A 15,768-nucleotide genomic window follows, 5' to 3' on the forward strand; every position below is an offset into this window, starting at 1 on the left:
GTTCCGCCTTGTCCTTAGATAGAAGAAGAAGAGGAGAAGCAAGAATGGCAATCGCCTCAACAAAACGGAAAAAATTCTTTCTTAGGAAGGATTCCCCTTACTGGGGTGGGACTATTACACCAACTGAAGCTTAGGAAGGAATGGAAAGATAGGAAGCTTGGAGAATGTCTGATGGATAAAATCCCTTGGGCCTTCGTTCATTTTGTTTAAGAAGGCTGCGACACATACAGCATCTTTCCATAGACTTTTTCTTGCCTGGGGGAGTATGTTAGTCAAATAGAGGGCTCTCACGGGGGTGTAGTCCACGGCTTTAGCCTTAAGCTAGGTTGGGCTGTAGTTCTTGTATTGGGCGCGTTAAATAGCGGCGGCCTTTTGTAAATGAGGTTGCAGGCAATACAGTCTATTAGTGGGTACTTTTCTTTTATTTCTTCCTCCCAACAGAAAGCCAATCGATCGGAGGGATCTACGAGGCTTATCTTGAATCTTACTTCAGCATTGGGTGTTTGAGATCCGGATCCTCCTTCAGAATGCCCTGTAGGCTGCAGCATTGGCATCAGTTGCAGGAAGAGAGAACAACACATTCTTGATCATAGAAAAGTAAAGATCAAAATCTGCTTTGTTTGCTTCGATCCACTTCTCAGCTACACTGATGGGCACACTATCTTGATTGTCATCCCAAGCATTTCAATGAGTGGGCGAATTTCTTCATCTTCGAAGTGGATTCATTTCTTATGCCCTGCATCAGTACATTAGCAAAACAAGCAAGAAACTACGAGAAAAGGTCTAAAAATAACTCATGAATATCGAATATCAAAAGGAGTATGTTCTCAAATCCAAAATCAAACAAGAATACAATCAGACCAAAATATTGTTTCAAAACGCCCTCGTACAACACAACTAATTTGAAAAATTTCTCTCAAAAGTTTTAACCTAATGTCTCCAATTATGGGCTCACTAGTCTTCAAGGCCTATATGAAATTAAATCCACACAAATTCATAGTCCGTGTCTTGTACAACTGCTAACATTTAGCTCGTTTTACTAAAACCTAATAATAAGATAATGTTAAGTCCAAAATTAATAAGTAATTTTAACATTCTCCACTTGGACAACATTAACTTAACTATAGTTTTTTCAAAAAAAATTTATTTTTATAGAAATTGGCTCTTGAGCTGAATAGATAGTGGCCATAATACAACATGTGCACCATAAAACACTGCAATTTTTTCGTACAGACGTTAGTTATATGATGATACTTTTATTTAGTCCATTTTTCAATAATATTAGTTATTTTTATGCTTCGATTTACGAAATTGATGTAAAAATTGAGATTTTACCTCTATGAAAATAAATTTTGAGGTTTTGAAGGCCAAATTCGAAGTCAAATTTGACCGCATAGATATGAATTCCCTAAGGAATGGGTAAACCAATTGTGAAAAAACAAATTACAGTTTTGATCATCTTAGAAAATGAGAAATAACTTATGGCTTGGTATTCATCTTTATGGAATATAATTGTAAATTCATTTTGTTCATTTTTCTTCTTTGATTTATGAAACTTTTTTATAATACTAGCGGCGGTAGTCAGGGCCTTGTCCAATCCCAACAAGAAAAAAATCATCTTACTTATTTTGTTATACATGGTAGATAATGACAAATCTAGTAATTAGGCGTCACCTTTCAATAAAAAAACGGTTGACCTAGGGTTTCCTTTCTAACCAATAGTTGCGCAACCCTCATGGCTACTACGACTACTGGACGGTCTCCTTTCGAGGCTCTCAAGCCCGCCCCACCACCCCAAACCACGACATACACAACATTATTCAATTTCAATATTATAAATTCTAAACAATTTGTCCTAATTAACTCAGAAACAATCACAAAATCAATCAAAATAATTCATAGAGAACCCACTATCACATTTTCAATGGAGGAAAGACAAGACTTTATGATTTAAGAGGAGAAAGACAAGACTTTATGATTGAAGAGAGATTGCATCAAGCAGTGTTGTTTAAATTATCCCATGGTGCGCTAGATTTGAAGGTATTTAGGTCAATTTTACCGAAACATCTTGATACCAAGGGCAATTGTTTAATTGGCTTACTTGCTCAAAGACAAATTTTGTTGAGATGTGATAAATATGAAGATTATGTACAAGCTTTATCTCGCTTATTTAATTATCTTCTCTACAATGGAGAGGAGCACAAATGCAAGGTTTTTTCATGATCCACTAGATAAATCCTAAGGAGGAAACAACGTTAGCTGTAATTTGGATTTCTTTACCGAACTTATGTCCAAATTTGTTTGCAAAGAAGTCTCTGTTGTCTATAACACCAGCAGTTGGAAAACTAGTAGCTATAGATAAAGCTACTCAAATGATATTATGTATATGATATATCATTGCTTCAAATGGTACATTTTTTACATTTTGTCTCTTTTAACTTTGGCACACATCACAACTATTGATATTATTATTATATCTCATACAAAATTTACAAACAATTAAGTATCAGACACACAACAATGTATATCAAACTAACTTTATCAAATATTAAGAATCAAAAAAGGTAATCAGAATTAAAAACATAACATTTTTCATTTATTGCATCATAAAATAGTAACATAAAAGTACTTCATAAAATATCATAAAAAACAGGCATCAAGAATCTTTCAGGAAGAAAGTACATGTTTGCGTTCCTTTTTTCACTTTCAGCACACACAATTGCACCTATTGTTGCATCAAAACTTTGTATCTCTTCATCACTTTTATTCGATGTGTCAATGCGTAGTGGATATATAATGAATCCTACCTCATGTTTCTTCATTTCTATGTATAATTTCACCCCCATATCATTCTGAATACACAATGGAGACGAATTACCTTCAAAAAAGTATCTGATCTCGATATTTTTTTTCAATTCATCAATACCCAATTCAGCTGCAACTGCTGAAATAAGATTTACGAACAAAATATTATCTCCAACCACTATCACATTGCTCGTACTTAACATCACTTTCCCATGATCACAATTGTCTTAACAAGATGGAAATATTCATTTAGAATCTTCACAAAATTGCGTTTCAAAATTGTTTGAATTAAACTTTTACTGTTTTTTCGAAGAACAGGAAGAAGGTTTCACAATTTAAAATTTAAAAAATTATAATTTAGTTAGAGGTTTATGACAGAATGGTTGAAGAAAGAAACGTACGCGTGATTTGTGGGAATCAATTACAATTTATGTTTTAATTCCTATTTAACGTTTACACTGATAAGAACAACTTAATAATATAAATATCAGGCCATTATTAATTAAAGTATCCAATATTATGTATCCGAAAAACATTAAAAAAAAATATCTTTGATAATTAATGAAAGAGTAAGGATAGAAAGTAATATTTTGCTTATACTATGTGATTTGCCTAATTTTTACAATACATTATCCGTGTCTTGTACAACTACAAATATTTAGCCTCTTTTACTAAAACCTAATAATAAGATAATGTTAAGTCCACAATTAATAAATAATTATAATATTCTCCCACTTGGACAACATTAACTTAATTATAGTTTTTTCAAAAAATATATTTCATAGAAAATGACTTTTGGGCTGAATAAATACGTAACGTTGGAATGCCATTTTTTAGAAGTGGAATGTCATTTTCCAACATGGTTTAGTTAAAAAAAAAACCATCGATATCGAAATAGAATAGTACTTGCATCACTCAACGACACAAGACCTATCCATAGTTACTTATTTTGAATTTTCGTAGACATATATTAATAACGGATCGATTTATTCATTGTCACTCCAATTTTCTCGTTAGTTATATGATTATTATACCTTTTTTTGTTCATTTTTCAAGAATATCCATTATTTTCATGCCTAGATTCACTAACTTAACGTTAAAATCGAAATTTTACCCCTACAAATCTATACATACTTTATAAAAGCAATTTTTATTTATTTATTTGACTAAGAGATTTCCTACAATTTGACATATTTGATTCGAATAAATCAAAGTTAAAAACATTGAAAGACAATAAAAACTATATATAACGAAGTTAGGATTACAGAAGAAAAAAAAAGTTCACACGTTCAATTGATTAAATTGATGTACTTTGACGTGTATTAAATGTTTGAACTTTGTGGATGATTAAGATTTGTTATTAAACTACTTTTATTCGTGTTTCAGAAGTAATATATTCTTCTATGAAATTAAACTTCATTTTGAATGATCCGAACATCACTATTATAAAAAATAAAAAAATAATAAAAAATGAAAAGCTTTAGCCCTGGCCCATGGAAATTTGTCAATTCACATTAACATTATTCACCATGGCCTACACTAATGTTGAACCCTCTCCCATAGTAATTTATTTTGGTATAAAAGTCAAATATTCCATCTTCTTTTTGACTCCAACTAATAGAAAAGTAGATGTTAAAGTGTTATGAATCTTCTTATCAAAGTAGGGTCACTCCACAATTTATCAGTAATGAGTCTTTCTCTAATATTTAAAAATTGCCTCTCTACCTTTATAAAAGTATTGGTAAGTCTTCCTTAAATATCGGACAAGTCTTTATATTCAGGCCCCGCAAAAAGACCAAAGTCTTCCATAAGTTACAAAATGAGTGGACTTGACTTCGTTTGAAAATAATGCAAATAACAAGTAGTCTATGTTTTATATTAATGTGTAGCTCGGATACATAATATGTAGTTCGGATATATTAAATATTGACTCAGATACATTAATATGCAGCTCGATTACATGAAAAAAAATAGGAATTTTGGAGATTTTTAAAAATAATAGGTGATGATAGAAATAAGTGAAACAAAAAGTGTTTAATTATCTCTGTAATTTGTAACATGAAATTAATATAGGGCCCATGTAAAATTAAATCCACACAAATTCATGATATGTGTCTTGTACAACTACTAACATTTAACGCGTTTTACTAAAACCTAATAATAAGATAATATTAAGTTCAAAATTAATAAATTTGAATTTTTTTATAAAAACAGTTTTTTTTTTTATAAGTTTGTTTTAAATAAATTTGAAATTTTTTATAGAAACAGTTTGTTTTTCTTTTTTTTCTTTTTTTTTTGGGGGGGGGGGGATAAGGGGTAAGGGTGGGTGAGGTTAAAAAAATCTTATAATTTGAAACATCTTTCAAAATAATTTTTATTATTTGTTTGACGTGGGGGTGTTGGTCCGGGGATAGGGATAAAAATATATTTAAAATTTTAAAAATAAGAAAAAATAAAAGAAAAAAAAACTTTTTTTCAAACAAGGAGGGTGGTGTACGGGTTATGGGTAGGGTAACAACAAAAAAAACTAAATGATAAATTAGAGTTTTAAAAAATGTTTTTCAAATTTACTTTATCTTAGTAATTTATTTTGGTATAAAAGTCAAAATAGAAGAAAACTAGTTGTTAAAATGTTATGATTTTTTCTTTCTTATCAAATTAGGGTCACTTGACGATGATGTTAAACTTAAACTTGGTTGCACAATTACAAAAAAAAAAAAAATCTTTATGATTTATTCATAACGCGTTTTTGTCTAATATCCAGAAACAGCTGCTCTACCTTTACAAAAAGTATGGGTAAGGTTTCATACAAACAAATGAGTTTGCAAGTTTAGTACGCGAAACTAAACATACATGACAAACAAAGTAACATGAGGTCATAGACTTAGTTTAAGCGTCTAAATGAAAATACAGGACAAGTCTTTGTATTCAGCCTCCAAAAAGACCATATATTACAAAATGAGTTGACTTGACTTTGTTTGAAATGAATGCATACAACAGTTAGTGATCACTCCTTTTTTTCATCCTCACATTCAAATCCTCATTCACAACAACAAAAAAATGGATACCAAAGAACACTACAAACCAATTCATTTCCTTTTGATTTGTCTATCAATACTGATCATGCATCAAACCTTTGCTTTTGGATCAATCTCAAGAGGGAAGAATTACACGAAAATTTTGTGCATAACAAAGGAGAGGGAAGCTCTTCTCGAGTTCAAACGAGGTCTCATAGATGAATATAATCTTCTTTCATCATGGAGAAATGAGGAATGTTGTGCTTGGAGGGGTGTGGAATGCAGTAATACAAGTGGTCGTATACTCGTCCTTAATCTTCGTATTGGTACAATTGAATCCAATCCTGATGGTCCTGATAAGGATCTCATATTGACAGGCAACATCACTTCTTCATTGGTTAAGTTGCAGTATTTGAAGTACTTAGACCTTAGTTCCAATAATTTTGGAGGCGACGGGCCAATACCAAAATTCATTGGATATTTCAAAAGATTAGAGTACTTAAATCTCACATCTAGATACAGAGTTTTTACTGGTCTAATTCCTCTCCAGCTCCAAAATCTTACCTCCTTAAGGACTCTTGATCTTCGTGGCAATTATTTAACGGTTAATAGCCTTGAGTGGCTTCCTCATCTAGTGCATTTGGAGTACTTAGATCTAAGTTTATCCAATGTGCAAGCCAAAAACTGGTTGCAACAGATAAGTAAGCTCCCAAATTTGAGGGAATTGCATTTGTTTGGTTGTCAACTCCCCAAAATCATTCCTTCATCACTTATCTTAGCTAATATTTCCTCCTCTCGTCTTTCCATCCTCGATATATCCTCTAATACATATTCGTCCCCTGCAATAAATAGTTGGTTATTTAACTTCACTAGTCTTACTAGTCTAGATCTTTCGAGCAATGATTTAGGCAAAATTGATAGTGGCTTTGGGTACTTGAAATCTTTGGAACATCTTAATCTATTTGGTAATAGTATTCAAGGAGGGATACCAAGGTCTTTAAGAAATTTAAGTCGTTTACGCTCTCTTGATGCTAGTAACAATTACTTATTAAGTCAACCGTTTTCTGAATTGCTTGATATCTTATCAGGGAGTAATATTTCACTTGAATTTTTGTCCTTTGAGGGAAATGCACTCACTGGCTCATTGATTAATCTTACTAGATTTTCATCCTTGAAGGAATTGAAGCTACGAGAAAACTCGTTGGATGGCATTTTCCATGAAAGCTTTAGACAAATCTCCAGTCTTGAGTATCTTGATTTGTCTAGTAACCAAATGACAGGGTCATTACCAGACTTGTCATTCTTTCCATCATTGACAGAGTTGAACTTACGGTCCAATCACTTTTATGGAATGATACCACAAGGTTTAGGGAAACTTTCCGAGCTTGAAATCTTAGATGTGTCTTTCAATAGATTGCAAGGCTTACCGGATAGTATGGGAAAACTCTCCAAGCTGAAAATCTTGGATGTGTCTTCCAATAGACTGAAAGGCTTACCGGAAAGTTTAGGGCAGCTTCTCGATCTTGAAAGTTTTGATGCTTCTAATAATTTGTTAGAAGGTACAATCTCTGAATCTCATCTTTCCAACCTTTGCAACTTGAAGAGTTTAAAATTGTCTTCCAACTCGTTGACTTGGAATGTTAGTGTTGATTGGATTCCATGTTTTCAACTACAAGTTATCAGTCTTTCGTCTTGTAATCTTGGACCGTACTTTCCAAGATGGCTTCAAACTCAAAATAGCTACTCATTTCTTGATATGTCTCTTGCTAGTATCTCAGACACAATGCCTAGTTGGTTTACAAAGTTGCCTCCCATGTTATACTTTTTGAATCTCTCTTACAACCAAATCAGCGGAAAGATACAAGATTTATCAGCCAATAATATTGGTTCCATTGTTATAGATCTTGGTTATAACAATTTTTCAGGACCCTTACCAACATTTCCTCATTTGGTTAGTGAATTGCGTGTTGACAACAATAAGTTTTCTGGATCACTTAACTCCATATGTAAAATTCGTTCACCTGTAACACTTGACTTGTCCAATAATCTCTTGTCCGGGGAGATTCCTGATTGTTGGGCTCTCATGTCTGTTCTAATGGTCCTTAATGTAGCCAATAACCATATATCTGGAAGCATTCCGTACTCTTTGTGTTCTTCGACATCCTTGAGCTCTCTATACGTCCGTAACAACAATTTAAGTGGACATTTCCCTGTCCCTTTGAAGAATTGCCAAGGTTTGAAAGTCTTGGATTTGGGAAGAAATAGATTAAGTGGAAAAATCCCAGAATGGATAGGGACTAAGTTGGCTGGTTTGGGCATTCTGAGCCTACGATTCAACGAATTTTCTGGTAGCATTCCTCCAAGTATATGTCAGCTTCAATGTATTCAGATACTGGACCTTTCTGGCAACCATTTATCCGGAAGAATTCCAAAATGCTTCAGCAATTTCACCACGCTGCGACTTTTGCAAGATGGTTCAAGTGTGAACTATGACTTCAATCCGATTGCCGGTAGAGGAATTTTAGTGTACAAAGGCAATGCATTTGTTCAATGGAAAAACAAGGAATCAGAATACAGTAACACCTTGTGGCTTCTGAAAACCATTGATCTTTCTAGCAACAAACTAATCGGTGACATCCCAAATGATTTTAGTAGAATGAATGCATTGCTGTCATTGAACCTATCAAGGAACAATTTGACAGGAAATATCATTGAAGGAATTGGGTTGATGAACATGTTGGAGGTTCTTGACTTGTCGGTGAATCATCTCTCGGGGAAGATCCCAGTAGGACTGGCTAACTTGACATTTCTTAGTGTGTTGGATTTATCGAAAAACAACTTGTCAGGGAGAATACCGTCGAGCACTCAATTGCAAGGCTTTGATCCTTCAACCTATGGTGAGAATATTCATCTCTGTGGACCTCCTCTTCCAGCATGTCCTACATTTGCTCCTCCAAATCCTCATGTTGTCTTTGGCAGTACTTCTCAAGAAAATGATGATGATGATGAGTTTCCTTCTAAGGAGTTCTATATATCGATGGCATTGGGCTACATTGTCGCGTTTTGGGGAATTTTGGGCTCTTTGTGCTTCAATTATTCATGGAGGAATGCCTACTTCAAGTGGTTAAATGGATGTCAGAATTGGCTTTATCTTTCATCAGCAATCTGCTTTGCAAGATTGAAGGCAAAACTGAGGGCCTGATGACTAAATTTTATATTCTAATCATGAAAAAATGCATCTATTTTATATGTCATTTGTCTATAGATGATGTATACATGGATTAATAAAATGCTTTTTTGTCTAATTTTCACAGCTGAAACGTTCCGTTGTCAATCAAGTTAAAATGTCTAAATATATATTATGCCTAAAAATAGTGGTGAGGAGGAAAAGAGGCTAGTTGTGTAGTGGAATTATCATATTATTTTTTTTTTATTTCTCACTCGGTGTTGATCCTTGCATCGGGAGAGAAAGAGTCTATCATCAAGTAGAATTACCAGAATTTTAAAAAAGTTATAATATCAGATATACAAGAAGTTCTCTTGATTACAAGCCATTCATAGAATATTTACACATTGAGCTAAAGATAGAGCCACTGAAAATAAGCATTGCTCCATGAATTGTTGAAGAACAAAGATCCTAACACTCCCCAGAATGCAACAATGAACCCTAACGCCATCGATATATAAAACTCTTTTGATGGAAACTCATCATCATCATCATCATTTTCTTGAAAACTACTGTCATGACCAACATGAAGATTTGGAGGAGCAAATGAAGGACACTCTGGAAGAGTAGGGCCACATAGCTGAATATTCCCTTCATAGGTTGAGGAGTCGAAGCCTTGCAATTGAGTGCTCGATGGTATTCTCCCTGACAAGTTGTTGTTTGACAAATCCAACACACTAAGAAACGTCAGGTTAGCGAGCCCTACTGAGATCTTCCCCGAGAGATGGTTCCTCGACAAGTCAAGAGACTCTAACATCTTCATTAAACCAATTCCTTCAATGATACTTCCCGACAAATTGTTCCTTGATAGGTTCAATGACAGCAATGCATTCATTCTGCTAAAATCATTTGGGATGTCACCGACTAGTTCGTTGCTAGACAGATCAATGGTTTTCAGAAGCCACAAGATGTTACGATACTCTGACTCCTTATTTTTCCATTGGACTAATGCATTGCCATGGTACAGTGTACCTACTCGAGGGGTGTATGGATCGAAGTCATAGCTCACACTTGAACCATCTTGCAAAAGTTGCATTCTGGTGAAATTGCTGAAGCATTTCGGAATTCTTCCTGATAAACGGTTGCCAGAAAGGTCCAGTACCTGAATAGATTGAAGCTGACATATACTCAGAGGAATGCTCCCAGAGAATTCGTTGAATCGAAGGCTCAGAATCCCCAAATAATCTAACTCAGTCCCTATCCATTCTGGGATTTTTCCACTAAATGTGTTTCTTCCCAAATCCAAGACTTTCAAACCTTTGCAGTTCCTCAAAGAGGCAGGAAACTGTCCACTTAAATTGTTGTTACGCACGTATAAAGAGCTCAAGGATGTCGAAGAACAAAGAGAGTACGGAATGCTTCCAGATATACGATTATTGGCTAAGTTAAGGACCATTGGAGCAGACATGAGAGTCCAACAATCAGGAATATCTCCAGACAAGAGATTATTGGACAAGTCAAATGTTACACCCGAACGAATTTTGCATATGGAGTTAAGTGATCCAGAAATCTGATTGTTGTCAATTCGCAATTGACTAACCAGTTGAGGAAATGTTGGTAAGGGTCCTGAAAAATTGTTATAACCAAAATCTATGATAATGGGACCGATATTATTGGATGATAAATCTTGTATCTTTCCGCTGATTTGGTTGTACGAGAGATTCAAGTATGTTAACATGGGAGGCAACTTTGAGAACCAACTAGGCATTGTGTCTGAGATACTACTAAGAGATAGATCCAGAACTGAGTACTCATTTTGAGTTTGAAGCCATTTTGGAAAGTACGGTCCAAGATTACAAGACGAAAGGCTGATAACTTGTAGTTGAAAACACGGAATCCAATCAACGCTAACATTCCAAGTCAATGAGTTGGAATACAAGTTTAAGCTTTTCAACTTGCAAAGGTTGGAAAGATGTGATTCAGTGATTGTACCTTCTAACAAATTATTAGAAGCATCAAAACTTTCAAGGTCGAAAAGTTTCCCCAAACTATCCGGTAAGCCTTGCAGTCTATTGAAAGACACATCCAAGATTTTAAGCTCGGAAAGTTTCCCTAAACCTTGTGGTATCGTTCCATAAAAGTGATTGGACTGTAAGTTCAACTCTGTCAATGACGGAAAGAACTCCAAGTCTGGTAATGGCCCTGTCATTTGGTTATTAGACAAATCAATATACTCAAGACTGGAGATTTGTCTAAAACTTTCATGGAAAATGCCATTCAACGAATTTCCTCGTAGCCTTAACTTCCTCAAGGATGAAAATCTAGTAAGATTAATCAATGAACCAGTGAGTGCATTTCCCTCAAACGACAGATATTCAAGCGATTGATTACTCCCAGCTAAGTTATCAAGCAACTCAGAAAATGGTTGACTTAACAAGTTATTGGAATCTGCATCAATATAGCGTAAACGACTTAAACTCCCAAAAGACTTTGGTATCCCACCTTGAATACCACTTCCAAATAGCTTAAGATGTTCCAAAGACTTCAAGTACCCAAAGCCACTAGACATTTGTCCTAACTCGTTACCCGTAAGATCTAGGCTAGTAAGACTAGTGAGGTTAAATAACCAGCTATTTATTGCAGGGGACGAATATCCATTATAGGAGATATCAAGGATCGAAAGAGGAGACGAGGAAATATTGGTTGATACTAGTGATGAAGGAACGATTACAGGGAGTTGACAGGCTGATAAATACAACTCCCTCAAACTAGGAAGCTTAATTATCTCCTGTAACCAGTTTTTCGCTTGCACGTTGGAAAAACGAAGATCTAAGCACTCCAAATACACTAGATTAGAAAGCCACTCAAGGCTTTTCACTGTTAAAGAATTTAAACTAAGATCAAGAGTCTTTAAGTGTGCTAGATTTTGGAACTGAATAGGAATTAGACCAGTGTTTTTGAAACTAGATGAGAGATTAAGGTACTCTAGTCTTTCGAAGTAACCGATAAATTTTGGTATTTGTCCACCAAAATCATTGAAACTAAGGTCCAAGTACTTCAAATACTGCAACTTAACCAATGATGAACTGATATTACCTGTCAAAGACGTGTCGAAGTTACCACGAAGATTCAGGACTAGTATATGGCCTGTTGTGTTACTGCATTTCACACCACTCCAAGAACAACATTCCTCATTTTTCCATGAAGAAAGCATGTTATGTTCGTCTATGAGACCTCGTTTGAACTCGAGAAGAGCTTCCCTCTCCTTTGTTATGCACAAAATGTTTGCATGATCCCCTCTTAACATTGATCCAAAAGCTGAGCATTGATGCAGGATCAATATTGATAGACAAATCAAAAGCAAATGAATTGATTTGTAGTGTTGTTTGGTATCCATTTTTATTTTACTTTTGCAAGAAACAAATGAAGGTTTGAATGCTAGTTAAAGGGAGTGTTCATTACTTGATATATACATTTTTTCAAACAAAGTCAAAGTCTACCCTTGCATCAATTGTGAAAGTATTTATTAAGCAATGTTCAATAACTGTATTCAACACTTGCTGCAACCAAATTCAACTAGACAAGTCTGGTGCACAAAGCATCTCATATTAGCAAGGTTCGGGGAAGGGCCGCAGTAAACGGTCTACCTTAGTACTAGCATTAATAACGAATTACACGGCTTGAGCTCATGATATCGTAAGTTATACGAAGACAACTTTATGGTTTTGTTTCAAGACTTGAGTGAAATAAAAATAAGTACTCCATCTGTCACAATTTATGTAGCACACTTTCTTTTATTAGTAATTCCAAAGAGAATGTCACTTTACGATAATTCGATACAATTTAACTTTAAAATTTCTCTTTTTTCTTAATCAAATGATTTGTAGTAATTTTGGACCACAAATTTCAAAAAAAAAAAATCTTTCTGAAATTTTTATCAAGTCAACCAATCTCATAAAAATTGGGACAGAAAAAGTAATAAATAATGCTACATATATTATTTTTCAAAGTCTTCCTTTGCCAACTCTAAAGTCAATAATACAGATAGATATCAGAGTTGTACCCTTTGTGGCTGTGGAGTAAACTGAAAAATGGAAAAAAAAATGACAAAACAATCTTCATTAATGTGAAATAGAGGAAATATTGGAAGTAATTAATATAAAAAAACAATTCAACTCCAAGGTCAGAGATATTAGAAATTGAATTCACACCTAGGATGGTGACTCAAATTATTTATACTCCCTCGATTTAACAATAGTTATTCATTGTATTAACTTGGCATATAAATTACTGATAAGGAAACTTTACCAAATCACTTTATAAAATATAAGTTATCTAAACATTGAAAAATAAATTATATTTAATAATAAAAATAAAATAGGCATGATATAATAAATTATTTATTAATTTTATAAATTTAACAAGTATTTATTGTACATTTAAAAATAGTTTAATTAACCAGTAAAATGAATGGAGGCAGTAGTATACTTTTTATCTTTGGTTGTTGATTTTTTCTGGGCTCACTAAAAGAAGGAAGAGAGTCAACTACTAATAAAATTCTTTAAAATAATAGAATTTGTCTATGGTGTTTAATATTTTTTTTAAGAAAAACAAAAATAGTTCAATGATTTTAAGATTCTAAAAGAAAAACAAAAGTTTTCGTAGACAATTTTTAAAATTTGGGTGATCAATTATAAAATTAACTCGTAAATCATTCGTTGTCATTCGATTTAAACAAGTGAGTGTTTGTAGCAAAATTGACTGATTAATGTATTTTTGAAAGGAAAAAAGGTATAAAATACAAATTAAATTTGTACGAAAAATGATTTATGCTATTTTAACTTTACGAGCAATAGTGAAATAAATATAATAATCGAGAAACTAGTTGACTGACTTTTAAAATTTTTTTTAAAAAAAACAAGTTAAATGACTTTCCGAGAATAGAATTTACAGTTGAATGACCATCTGAGATATTATCTCGATAATCCTAGTATTGCTAAGTAGATGGAACTAATGGTCGAGAAAGCTAATATTCTGATTGTTGGGACGGACTAGATGCTTGATAATATGAATGAAAATGAGATGGAGGAAATTGTTCAAAAAGGGGATTGATTAGAAGTTGAAAGTAGAGGAGTTGGTTAGAAAAATTGGACAGGTTGAGTTGTATAATTCATCAATTTTAGCTTTGTGTTAGGACAAAAAATAAGTAGGTTTAAATGCGGAAGCTAGCAAAGCAAACATCGAAAGGTCACGAGTAAGAAGACAAAGAGAAATATATCAAAAGACATAAAGATTTAACGTGGTTCGATCAATCGACCTACGTGTACAAAGGAGATGAGCAATCCACTATAAATATGAGAATACAAAATACAGAGAGAAACAATCTCAACCAATTCACTCGGAATACATAGTAGGTTCACGCAAGTGATAACGTATCAAACTTGTGACCCATAAATTATCTCCCTAACCAAAACTCTCAAAGTTTTTAAGACTACATTGTGAATGTTGTTTAAGTTAGAAGGAACATGTCTCTATTTATAGAGTCCTAAACGTTTTCCTACCAGAAAAAGATTAGTCAATCCAAAACATTTTCCTAAAAGGAAAACCTATTTATGGTAAGAAATTTAGGGCAAATAAAACCCAAACACTTTGTACATACAAATCTGATGAGAAGAATCAAACTTTCTACATGTACCAAATTAGTAGTTGAATCACACAAAACCATCCATCCATAATTATATTACACCTATAAAACAAAACTGTCCATATGAGTCAATGCACCCCATTTTCTTATCTATTAACTTCTCAAAATGTTGAAATTGTTTCTTGATCATTATCATTGTTACCACAACTTCATCAAACCACAACCAAACATGATCATCAAACCAAAAGTAATGGTCTAATGATGAAAATTATTACTCAAAGAACTCGCCATTCTACCATTCAAAACTCACACTCGAAGATCGCCAAGTACAGATGAAAACTCATATAGTTGAGCTTCAACAGTTTTACCTTATCGTGAAATTTATTGTCGGGTGTACAAAAATCAAACGGTTCGATCGAAAAAACGGATTATTAGTTTATTGTTATTGGATTTAATGTTTTTATAAAAAAAAATTATCAGATAATCAATTCGGTATTAATTTTTAATATCGGGTAAACTAATAACTCATTAAGATCTAGACCAGTAATTTACCACATTTGGTTGTACAAAAAATATTGCTGTCTTTCTATGCTTTAGCCTGTAATTTGCTACATTTATTTTTTTACATAAATATTATATATTAATCTCAGTACTTTAGCTACTGTTTTATGCTTTAGCCTTCAATTCACTTCAAAATCTAAGAATTCTATCCTCTTAATTTCTCTTTGCATTACACTTGTCTAGTTTTTTTCATTACATTATGGCAAAATTTATTAGAGAAGTCATATATTTATTTTACAAGTATTTTCTTAAGGACCAAAATCGATAAAAAATCTCTTATTGATTTGGTTATTGGTTTACCATATTTAAAAATCGAAAATCGTTATTGGATTTGGTTATTGGTTTAACATATTTAAAAACCAATAATACATAAATCGAACGGACCGATGCACACCTTATTCCAAAGTTTCAACGATAATAACTAATAAATGGTAAGTCCCATGTATACTCTCTTTGTCATACATTTAATTTAAGGAAAGACGCAAGAACGAACCAAAGACAATATTGATGGATGATTATAGTTGGATCTAAAGCCAAACATAATTCTTCTGGTAACAACTTCAATTATACATATA

General features: G+C 33.3%; 2 protein-coding genes across 2 annotated transcripts; one reads left to right on the plus strand and one right to left on the minus strand.

Moving 5' to 3' along the window:
• The first annotated feature begins 5,782 nt into the window (after positions 1–5,782).
• On the plus strand, positions 5,783–9,131 carry LOC107024108 (receptor-like protein EIX1). The gene has a single exon (XM_015225003.2). The coding sequence runs from the start codon at positions 5,866–5,868 to the stop codon at positions 9,022–9,024; it is 3,159 nt and encodes a 1,052-aa protein (XP_015080489.1). The 5' UTR covers positions 5,783–5,865; the 3' UTR covers positions 9,025–9,131.
• A 95-nt stretch (positions 9,132–9,226) lies between these two features.
• LOC107025483 (receptor-like protein EIX1) lies at positions 9,227–12,492 on the minus strand. Its single transcript, XM_015226268.2, has one exon. It carries the CDS (start codon positions 12,383–12,385, stop codon positions 9,401–9,403), a length of 2,985 nt encoding a protein of 994 aa, XP_015081754.1. The 5' UTR covers positions 12,386–12,492; the 3' UTR covers positions 9,227–9,400.
• Between the last annotated feature and the right edge of the window lie 3,276 nt (positions 12,493–15,768).

Source organism: Solanum pennellii, chromosome 7 (genome assembly GCF_001406875.1).
Source record: "Solanum pennellii chromosome 7, SPENNV200".
Classification (NCBI taxonomy): Eukaryota; Viridiplantae; Streptophyta; class Magnoliopsida; order Solanales; family Solanaceae; genus Solanum; species Solanum pennellii.

Excerpts from the sequence above, each read along its gene's own strand:
- LOC107024108 (XM_015225003.2), top strand. The coding sequence starts at position 5,866 with ATGGATACCAAAGAACACTACAAACCAATTCATTTCCTTTTGATTTGT.
- LOC107025483 (XM_015226268.2), bottom strand. The coding sequence starts at position 12,385 with ATGGATACCAAACAACACTACAAATCAATTCATTTGCTTTTGATTTGT.